The sequence below is a fragment of the Strongylocentrotus purpuratus genome, unplaced genomic scaffold, assembly GCF_000002235.5.
Source record: "Strongylocentrotus purpuratus isolate Spur 01 unplaced genomic scaffold, Spur_5.0 spur5_scaffold_20, whole genome shotgun sequence".
Lineage (NCBI taxonomy): Eukaryota > Metazoa > Echinodermata > Echinoidea > Camarodonta > Strongylocentrotidae > Strongylocentrotus > Strongylocentrotus purpuratus.
The window spans coordinates 7403037-7414841 of record NW_022145606.1 but is presented as its reverse complement, the minus strand read 5'-3'; the positions used below and the strand labels follow the sequence as shown (position 1 = coordinate 7414841).

At 38.1% G+C, this 11805-nt stretch overlaps 1 protein-coding gene across 1 annotated transcript; it reads left to right on the top strand.

The window, feature by feature from the left end:
• The first annotated feature begins 2877 nt into the window (after window positions 1-2877).
• LOC105446804 (ankyrin repeat domain-containing protein 50-like) lies at window positions 2878-9672 on the top strand. Its single transcript, XM_030993610.1, has 5 exons — window positions 2878-3655; window positions 3743-4546; window positions 7957-8175; window positions 8932-9170; window positions 9643-9672. Exons 1-5 carry the CDS (start codon window positions 2878-2880, stop codon window positions 9670-9672), a joined length of 2070 nt encoding a protein of 689 aa, XP_030849470.1.
• Window positions 9673-11805: the final 2133 nt, after the last annotated feature.

The following is an 11805-nucleotide window of genomic DNA, read 5'->3' as shown; positions in this document are numbered from 1 at the left end:
ATTAGAAATGAGAATGGAGCACTTCTCGCACCTGATAAAGGGCACTCACCAGAGATGAAGAAAGGCTTTAATGATAACGGAAAAGGTGCACTTATTACAAGGGGGAAATGAGCACTTGTCGAAGGAAAATGGGCATGTTTTAGATTTTGATAGAGGCATCTATCAGAGGTGTCAGAATGGGCATTTATAAGAAGGGGAAGCGGCTCTTGTCAAAAAAGAAAAGGGGCATTTATGAGCAGGAAAATGGCACTGATTAGAAAGGATAAAGGGCACGTGTCAACATAAAAGGGTGCACTTTTTATAGATGAATAGGGCCTCTTATTGCAGAGTGAAATGGGTGACCTCTCAGATTTAAATAAAGGCACTCGTCGGAGATGAAAAGGGGAATTTATAAGAATGAAAAGAGGGCACACAAATGAAAAGAGGCACTTGTCAAAATATAAGGGGCACCTCTCAGATTTAAACAGAGGCAATTAAAGGTAAAGTGACACTTGTTACAGATTGTAAGGGGCATTTTTGGGACATTGAAATCTTAACCCTAATCTGAACCTTAACCCTAACCCTAAATATTAACCAAATCATAGTCCTAACCGTAACGTGGACCCCCAAAAACGAAAATATAAATGCTTTCAAATCTCAGATAAAGATACACAATTATCCATAGCAGTCTCCGCATTCCAATCATAAAAACTACCCCCCCCCCCTTTCCCTCCACACGGCTATTGACCACTCACTACTTATGTTCAAATGCTGGCAAATTTGGTCGGCGTAAAGGTCGTGTTTGGAGCTAGTCGGCGTAAGTATGGCAAGGTCGGCGTAAAGGCTGTTGTGGTAACTATCTGAACGATAGTGGTCTTAGCTATGCCGACCTTTATGCCGACTGAAATACACCGGGATATTTCCAGCAATCTTATCAACAATTATTCGCCACGACTATGATATGCAGTAGCAAATTAATCTGTCATGACTCATGATACATTCGTTTATCAATTGATTCCGCTAGATTGATTCCACTGTTCGCAGGATTCGGCAGAGAGATAAAGAAGAGATCATTCACACGATAACAACGATGTACTATTCATATTTTTTCATCGTCTGTACATTGCTTTTTGAATAAACTCCTTTTTTATTTGTATAGGCTTTCTAGGAGAAGTTTCAATTGTTGTACAGTAACTTTTAGCTTACACCCAGTAGGTCCCTCTGGTTAAAAGGTTTTGTTTTGACTTGTTTTCAATTAGGGACTTTTCGATTTGCACGTCGACATACTGGACTGTAACGTATGACGTCCTTTTAAGGCACCGACAGTGCCTTATTAGGACGTCACACCTAGCAGTCCACTATGTCGACGTGCAAATCGAAAAGTCCCTAATGGCAACATCAAGCACGCACTGAGTGCAAGCCAATTACATTATTTACAACAATAAACATCACTGTGGAACTATCACATGGCAAACAAATGGAAGATATAGCTAGGTTGAATAATTTTAAAGAAAACTGAACTTGAATCCCGCACAACCCCATCGCTCCCCTCTCTCTCTCTCTCTCTCTCTCTTTCTCTCGCAATACGATTAAATACGAAAAACATGCCCCCCCTCCGGAGCTTAGTCACTGACTTAGAGCGTTATTCATTTTCTTCTCCATACAGTAGGCCTTCAAAGTAAAAAGGAAACTGGAACGAGGATGATGAAGTAAATATTTGCTAAAGTAATACTGTTTCCCAGGTTTGCAGTCTCTAGCTTTATGTCTCATGATAATTTAAGGGAAAAGCAATCTTAGCAACACAAATTTGCTGTATATTAGAAACAATTATTCGCCATTGCTGCTCTTTAATCCGACTATATGCAGTGTATACATCATTACTTAATAAAATTATCCAGACTCATGTTAAATTCGTTTACAAAAATCAATTCTATCCGATTGATTCATAAAAATGGATGAAAATTGCTGTTTCATAGATATTGGACAAACTTGAACTCCTATGAATTATTGCAATCCAAAATACTCCCCCCCCCCCCCAAAAAAAAAAAAAAAAAAAATCCCTCTTCCAAAGCTGTAAATGCACGTTGGTATCATATTTTTTTACGATAAATATTCTCCTCCGTCATGTTATTGGAATATGCTAGTACGATTTTATTGGTTAGGCCTATTGTCAACTGTTCATTGAGCCGAGTAAAAAAGTAAACAGAAACCAAATTCAGGTCATATGTCAACTTCTACAATATACAGTTTTGAGGAAGCAGCTAGCATAATTCACACCCGGATGACGGTTGAGTGCGTTATAGTCATACTGTAGCAAAAATTGAATAGAGCTGCGTGTATTAATTGTAGCCTGTACTAAACGTCATATCATACTAGTTTCCTATGTGATCGCGCTGTTTTTTTGGTATTTCGGAATAACAGCATTGCCATATCTGTAGGCCTAGGCCGCCTATACACTTTCTAAATTTCACTACGTTGAGGAGGTGTTGGATATGTGATATTAATGGGAGAATGGAAGACCATCATGCTTATTCGGAAATGGAACGTACCTATGCAGCTGAAATGAACATTAAATATAATATATAATGAGAAAAACTGATCTCCTTTGTGGGCAAGACAAATCACGCGGTCTAAATGACGTTTGCAGGCACGTTAAACCATTGCCAGCCGTTTTACTTGGAGCAGATAATAACTGGCACGGTATAGCCTACCCATCTATCTTCGTTTCATAGCTTGGAGTCGTTAGGGGCGATAATGAAATAGACACAAAGACACAGATTCTCATTAACTTCATGTCTTCAGCTGTAATACAGTTCTAGTTGATCAAATATAGCACATACTTTTGCTATAATAGTCTAGAAATTACAGGCAGACGCTCAGATCAGTTGAATTCTTATCATGGATGGGGACAAGTTTCAAAGAGAAGACCTTTCTGGGGCTAAAAAAGATGATTTGACACCTCTCCAAGCAGCAGCATCCAATGGTCGCCTCGATGCTGTACAGGTTCTCATTGGGCAAGGAGCAGATATAAACAGGGCTAATAATAATGGCAAGACACCTCTCTACGCAGCATCTTTTAATGGGCAACTCGATATTGTAAAATTTCTCATTGGTCAAGGAGCAGATATAAATAGAGAAGATAAGGATGGATGGACACCTGTCTATGCAGCATCATTCAACGGTCACCTCGATGTTGTAAAGTTTCTCATTGACCAAGGAGCAGATATAAATAGGGAAGATAAGGATGGATGGACACCTCTCTATGCAGCATCATTCAATGGTCACCTCGATGTTGTAAAGTTTCTCTTTGTCGAAGGAGCAAATCTAAATAGGGGTAGTAATGATGGCAGTACACCTCTATTAGCAGCATCATTCGATGGTCATCTCGATGTTGTACAGTTTCTCATTGGCCAAGGAGCAGATCTAAATAGGGTTGGTCGGGATGGCAGCACACCTCTCGAAGTGGCATCACTCAAAGGTCATCTCGATGTTGTTACGTTTCTCATTGGCCAAAAAGCAGATCTAAATATGGCTGGTATTGGTGGTCACACACCTCTCCATGCGGCATCATCTAATGGTCATCGCGACGTTGTACAGTTTCTCATTGGCCAAGGAGCAGATCTAAAAAAGGCGGATAAATACGGCATGCCACCTCTCCACAGGGCATCATTAAACGGTCACCTCGATGTTGTACAGTTTCTCACTGACCAAGGAGCAGATCTAAACAAGGAGAATATACATGGCAGGACCCCTCTCAATACAGCATCATCTAATGGTCACCTCGATGTTGTAAAGTTTCTCATTGGCCAAGGAGCAGATATAAAAAGGGCGGATAAAGATGCCAGGACACCTCTACATGCAGCATCATCCAATGGTCATTGCGAGGTTGTACAGTTTCTCATTGGCAAAGGAGCAGATTTAAAAAGGGCGGATAAAGATGGCAGGACACCTCTCTTTGCGGCATCATTCAATGGTCACCTTGATGTTGTACAGTTTCTCATTGGCAAAAAAGCAGATCTAAATAGGACTGGTAATGATAACAGCACACTTCTAGAAGCAGCATCACTCAAAGGTCACCTCGATGTTGTACAGTTTCTTATTGGCAAAAAAGCAGATCTAAATAGGGCTGGTATTGGTGGGCGCACGCCTCTCCAAGCGGCATCATTTAATGGTCACCTTAATGTTGTACAGTTTCTTATTGGCCAAGGAGCAGTTCTGAATAAGGTTGGTCGAGATGGCAGCACAGCTCTAGAAGTGGCATCAATCAAAGGTCACGTCGATGTTGTACAGTTTCTCATTGGCCAAAAAGCAGATCTAAATAGGGCTGGTAAAGATGGAAGCACACCTCTAGAAGCGGCATCACTCAAAGGTCATCTCGATGTTGTACAATTTCTCATTGGCCAAGGAGCAGATCTAAATAGGGCTGGTATTGGTGGGCGCACACCTCTCCAAGCGGCATCATTTAAGGGTCACCTCAATGTTGTACAATTTCTTATTGGCCAAGGAGCAGATCTAAATAGAGTTGGTCGAGATGGCAGCACACCTCTAGAAGTGGCATCACTCAAAGGTCATCTCGATGTTGTTAAGTTTCTCATTGGCAAAAAAGCAGATCTAAATATAGCTGGTATTGGTGGTCACACACCTCTCCAATCGGCATCATTCAATGGTCACCTGGATGTTGTACAGTTTCTCATTGGCCAAGGAGCAGATCTAAATAGGGCTGGTAAAGATGGCAGCACACCTCTTGAGGTGGCATCACTCAAAGGCCATCTCGAGGTTGCACAGGATCTCATTGGCCAAGGAGCAGATCTGAATAGGGCTGGTTTTGATGGGCGCACACCTCTCCATGCGGCATCATTCAATGGTCACCTCGACGTTGTACAGTTTCTCATTGGCCAAGGAGCAGATTTAAATACGGCTGGTAATGATGGCAGGACACCTCTCCAAGCGGCAGCATTCAATGGTCACCAGGATGTGGTACAGTTTCTCACTTACCGAGAAGCAGATCCAAATAGGGCTGATATTGGTAGGAGGCGCACACCTCTCCACGCGCAGTTAATTGATAAAGGTAAGTTCAGTTGGTAAGATTGATTGTAAGATGTACTCTATCGACCCCCTCTCGGGGTATGTGAATACAAACATATTTAAAACATAGTATTAATATAGCAATAGTATAACAATGATAAACATGTAATCATATGAACAATGATAAACAAATGATAATATGAACAAAGACAAACATGTGATAATATGAACAATAATAAAACATGTGATACTATGAATAATGATTGTGATAATATGAACAAATCAATTTATTATTTACAAATCAAGGCGAACTGGGCAATCCACCCTCCTACCGCTACAAGTTTGCCTCACAACATTGCTAACTTGTGAGCTATCATTTACAGTACTACCATCTACACTTGGCTCTTTTGAAAAATGTGACATAATTATCCTAACAAATTTTGCTAATTTCTTTAGCTGGCAAGCATGAACTGTATTAAAAACCTTATCCATTTGCAACGGACTTGGTCTAGAGCTACTACTACACAAGTTATTTAATATACATTTTTCTCTCATTTTGAAAGAATGGACATATACAAATATAATGAAATCCATCACCAATATCGGTTGATGTACAAAGTGGGCATTGCAAATCATGTACTATTACATTTGCATCAAATCTGCTTTTATAAACAGGTAATCTATGTGTTTTACATCTAAATTTACTTAAAGTTATTGAACCCTTCTGACATAATATCTGCAGGTACATTTCATAAACTTATTCTTATATATCCATTAGTTCGTGCAAATACGATTTGACCAGGTAGCTGCATCTATTCCGGAATACATATTTCCTACAATATTTACTTGTACATGTTTAAGGATATTATGCGAGGGAGCGTAGCGACCGAGCGAGAATATTTTTGCATTTGTATAGTCTTATCGCTGCACTCTTGGGCCCTCCAGAGCTTAAAAGAATGTTGCAGTCTTTAGTTATTATTTGCTATACATTTTTTGGGGGAACTTTTTCAAATTTTCCGAGAGGGGGACGATCCCCCCTAAAATAATTGAGGGGGGACATGCTTTCCCCTTCCCGTCCCCCGGGATCGACGCTCCTGGTATAACTGTAATCTTATCTGCCATTCCCTATTTTTAATTAATTATTATCATTATTATTTTAAGAAAATATATATATCAGATGTTGATATTAGAGATTTAAGGGGAGATGACTATAAGTCACTGATAGACTAAAGTCAAATACCAACCTTCTTTGTAAAAGGGATAGTTGAATTGTGTTGCAGAGGGCGCTTCACAAAATTAAATATTAGGTGAGATAATGAAAAACAAAGTGTCAAATTTGAAGGAATATACAATTTAAATGACAAAATCATCTTTTTATGATCAAAGTTGGTTCAGAGACAGCTGAAATATTCATAAATATAACCATTTCTAATATTTGCGGTGCCCCACAAATGTACGGTTATTTTGTCTCAGCCGTTGAAAAACGAGATAGTGCATATACGTTTTATTCCAGCTAATGCCAATATCGGCTTTTTGTTGGCCTTTTCGTGCTGGTTATAATACGCACAACCAGCCGGCCCGTTTATCGTTATGATTAATTATGATTAATTAACGGTCACCTTATTTTTTTTAAAGTGGAGCTGAATTGATCGTATTCAATCTAAATTTACACATTATGGGATCTAAAATTACATAAATTAGAATGTAAGAGCAATAACCATGTACTTTGAAGGCATTTGCGTCTTAAACATGCCATTAAAGAACATCATTTTCATAGGCCTGTATTGGCCGTTATATTTTAGTGATTAATGTATTATACAGTGCGTCCCAGAAAAAGCGAAACCGAGAATTATCGATGTTTTATCACAATTTAGTCACATTTATAATAAATAAATGACACATATTTGGAAAGTTTTTAGTGATTAATATATTATACAGTGCGTCCCAGAAAAAGAGAAACCGAGAATTATCGATGTTTTATCACAATTTAGTCACATTTATAATAAATAAATGACACATATTTGGAAAGTTTTTAGTGATTAATATATTATACAGTGCGTCCCAGAAAAAGAGAAACCGAGAATTATCGATGTTTTATCACAATTTAGTCACATTTATAATAAATAAATGACACATATTTGGAAAGTTTTTAGTGATTAATGTATTATACAGTGCGTCCCAGAAAAAGAGAAACCGAGAATTATCGATGTTTTATCACAATTTAGTCACATTTATAATAAATAAATGACACATATTTGGAAAGCTTAGATCCTCCTCTTTCATTTGATGTAACTCATATGATCCATATTTCACGCATGAGTGATTAAAATCAATTTGAAGAGAGGAACACAACAAGTCATTTGGCGGACGGTATCTGAATTTCAAGAAGAAAATCATATTTCTAGAAATTCGGGTTTCTGCCTTTTCATATGACACTTCAATCGGGAAAAATGAGCAAGGAATGACAAAGTTCTGTTTGTTTTAAGTAGTGCTTGCATTTCCATAATTGTATCAAACGAATTCGTTTTCACTGGCTGTCTGCCGTAGCAACAAGAAGAAATGACAACGGACTTAACTCCGTTTCGTTGACAAGTCTTTTGTCATCTCTGTTGATGCTAAAGCAGTATCTTGGACCATGTCGACTGTAGAGAGAAAACAAATACTGGAAGCATCCCTGATAATGTAATCACAATGTAGGGGTATATATCAATTTCTAAAAGTGGTATATTGTCGCTTTGAGATTTCCCGTTGTAGGTGCCCCCTTTTTTTCTCTCCAGACAGTGCCCTTTTGATGTTGCCCCCCACCCCCCCCCCACTTTGAAAAACGCTCCGCCGCCGCCCCTGTGCACATTTGTTTACAGTGAGTGAACAGATGATCATGAGATGAATAAACTGCCGTTTCTGCTGTATATTCTGTGCTATATAAGACCTGATTTGATTGTTTCTTTGTAGATCCAGCCGTTGGTTCAAAACAGGAAAGTGGGGGTCTAAAAAAACAGGTGGATAACGAAGCAAACGTACACACCTCAAAACTCGAACAGCTTAACTTAGACTTTACATCTTCTGAACACGTCGTAGAAGATGTTACTCGTGATTCCATGGGGGCATCCGATCAGCAGTCAGGCTCGATTCGCATCGAGAAGTATGGCATTGAAGTCCAGTTTCATTCAAGTGAGATTTGGGGCGTTGATGACATCCAGGCAGTATCTGAAGTTCCAGCTGAACTGATAGACTTGTTAACGGAGGACCAAGCAATCATATGTGTTGGCCTTAAGGCGTCATCGTCTAATGCAAAGTTTGAATATCCAGTAAAAGTGACGATGCCCCATTCAGCAATTTTCACAAGTCCCGATTCTGCATCTATTGGGACTTACCATCGAAAAGGAAGTAAGAATATTTACAGTTAACAACTAAATTATTCGTAACCTTACCAAGTTGCTGTAATTTCTAAAGTATGTGGAAATTGAATTGTCCTGATTAATGTTTCTTGAGAATCGTAACATAGCAACATCGAGTAATAAGTTTATGCGTGCTTCACGGGGTGCTTCATTAACATAAACAGAGTCCAACTTCTCAAAATTGTCGGTTCAATTTAGGGTTTGACCCCAAATGCAACGATAGAGTTTTAATATGAATGGATGCCTCGACCCTCCAAACCGACACTAAAATAATATCTATATGTTGGGTGTATTATCTGTTAAAGCTATTCCAACGTAATGGCTGCCATCTTTGACGCCGTTTTGAAAGATTACTTTTTTGGGGTCTGATTTTTCTTAGATTTTTAGTATGTTTTATTTTTTTAATATTTATTTTAAATGTCAAACACTTTCAGAAACCGTTGAAAAAGTGTTTACTTTGCTTTGTTTTCGATTTTGCAAACAAGAACAAATTGCGATTACGCATATGTCTTTTGTTTTCAATTTAAAGGCTCCGACAGTTTTTCGTTGATTGCTGCTGCCAATGGTGACCCTCGATGTGTTGTTAGAGAGCGAGACCTTGACCTCTATATCTCTCACTTCTCTGAATGGTGGATTGTTGCCTTCATCACAAAGGTATTCGTGGGCAAGCGTGTCATCTGTACGCCTTTCGTACCTGAACCAAGCCCTATGAACACTAAGCATCTGTTGAGGCTCTGCATTAGAGACAGTAACCAAGGGAAAGCGGAGGTATGAAAGGGAAGGGGTATTGTGACATAATGGCACGAATTCACAAAGGAGGTTTGTCGACAAACCTAGGTTTATGTGCGTCATATGACGCGTTTCGAAGCGTTTTTACAAACCTTGGTCTGTAAAAACGCGTCGAAACGCGTCATATGACACACATAAACTTAGGATGGTCGACAAACCTCCTTTGTGAATTCGGGCCAGTTTGTTCAAAGACTACTAAAGTACTTATGTCATATTAGCTTGTCGTTCAGGTTACTGGTTTAGAACAACAGAGCCTGCGCATGAGGTTCACCTCGAAATGACAAGCAACATGGGCTGGAGCAGGGCAAATAGACCATTTTCATATTTTAATGAAGTGTTATGCGTATACTTTAAGTGCCATGTTACAAATGATTTAATTCACCTGTTAGGAATAATTTAGTTCTATAGTCAGAATATAAATGGCATAAATTACTTGTTGTTTGGTTATCAGGGGGTGGATGTCCAGGGGTACGTGTCGTAGAACCCTCTTTCACAACTAAATTAATTGATACCGTAAGACCTTAATTAAGTTATTTTTTCTTCAAACCATTGTTCTTGTTGTTTTGTTTTGTTGACCCCCCCCCCGAAAATCTTCTTGTTTTTAATTTCTGGTCCCCATGGAAGAAAAGCTGCAGTACGCAAGTGCAGCTGGAAATGGGCTATCCAGTCGTTTGCTTCCTCTGTCTTCTTTTTTACTTTTTTACTTTATTTTATTTTATTTTATTTTATTTTATTTCTGCTCTTTTCCAATATAATAACTGAATAATAAAGAACATGTACACGTACAATACAAAATTCACAAACAACACAAATTTCATGTCAAATCGTTTTTTTTGTTTGTACATATGTTCACATAGTAACGAAATTTAATATATTCAACTATCTGTTGAAAAAGTGCAGGAGATCGCAATCATAAGCGATGCTTGACTAGGATGACGGCCTCAAAAACAAATCATAAGGTAAAACTTAAAATGAAAAATGACAAAGTGTTTAAACGTTATGCATTGTTCCGTTCTTAATGTTGTTGTTTTAATTTTTGTTTTCAATTTATTGCCATGTGGTTTTCTTGCTTGTGTAAAGTGTAAACTGTATATTATGTATACGTCTATTTAGCATTACACATTTTTGGGCTGCTTTCTTTTCATTGTACATGTATATTCTTTTTATATCATAACAAAAATCAGCCGGAACCAGGATACGTGACACCGATAAAGGGAGAAGAGTATTTTGTGGCATGGCGTTCTGGCGATCTTAAAGTAACCTGTCAGGTAGACGACAAGGAAATATACACCAAGGCAAGTTCATATAAATGCTTTAGTAACAACGACAAACCGATTCAAAATTCATTGATCGTTTTTTTTTTTTGCTATTCAGAGCAATGTTTTTGTTTGGTTAGTGTGATGTCTTTAATTTTTATTTGTTTAAGTATTTATTTTTCATTGAATTCATTCAATGCATGTACATCATACTAATTATTACGAATTACATTACATATAGAGTACACAATTATACAACTTAATTATTTGGAATGAATACATTTATCCTAATAACCCCCTTCCACAAATTAAAACACAAAATGGTCTGTATGATCGGTGCATAGCGTATTGAGAGAGAGGTAGTTGTGACACGCGCGCACTTTCGCGATCAAATGTTAAATCATGGAGCTCAAAATAAATCCCTCCCAAATAAAATCTCTATATAGAAGGGAACTTATTTGAAACTCCATGAATTAATATTTGATCGCGAACGTGCGCGCGTGCCACAGCTACCTCTCTCAATACTGTGACGGAGGTATACTAGAGAGGGAAAATAAGTAGGTAAACAGTTGAATGAAAAGTTTATATTACAATTAAAGTTACTCGATTATATTACCTGAATATGAATGAATATATGCAACATTTCTTACCTAAGGTGTGTTAATGTGATACCGCGTATCAATAGAAGCATAAATAATAATAATAATACGAATAATGTTTATTTACCATCGCTCGACGATAGTGTGTGTGCGTGTTTTGTTGCGAGCAGACGTGGGTGTGCGTTTGATTACTCCATCATTTTAACAGGGGATCGGAAACACGTTATGTTATATAGGATGATACCTACGGGGTCTAATGGAGACACACGTAGTACCATTAAACTGTAGCCTTGCAGAGGAAAAGATAATCTTATATTAGGCAAATCGTTAGGACATACAATCTAGTTAATTGACACGATGGGTACATTTGATGTGTATCTAAAATTGTAATTCTATGACTTTTTTAACAGACACAACATGAAACTCTGTTTCATAAATCAGTTGAGGTCAATGTACGGTTCGGCGTTGACACTTCAGGCTCTGGTAAATCCCAAATCTTTGTCAAGTTTATTTTGGAACAAAGCGCAGAGAAAGAGATTATGTTCCTGATGAGTCTGTCAGGTAAGTGTTAATTGCCTGAAATCATATATTTGTACGTCCTTGGTTTAGCTTTCAGCTTTATAACGAAGAAAAAAAGAAACAAACGGAAGAAACAGAACAAAAACAACCTTGAGTTCAGTTCAGTTCAGTTCAGTTCAGATTATTAAAAACACCAGACATAGCAATCATGACGAACAAACAAGATCCAAATTGAGACCC

Coding starts and splice junctions, on each gene's coding strand:
- LOC105446804 (XM_030993610.1), top strand. CDS start 2,878: ATGGATGGGGACAAGTTTCAAAGAGAAGACCTTTCTGGGGCTAAAAAA. Junction 4,547..7,956: donor AGAAGTGGCATCACTCAAAG/GTCATCTCGATG, acceptor GTTTCTTTGTAG/ATCCAGCCGTTGGTTCAAAA. Junction 9,171..9,642: donor GTAACCAAGGGAAAGCGGAG/GTATGAAAGGGA, acceptor TTTGGTTATCAG/GGGGTGGATGTCCAGGGGTA.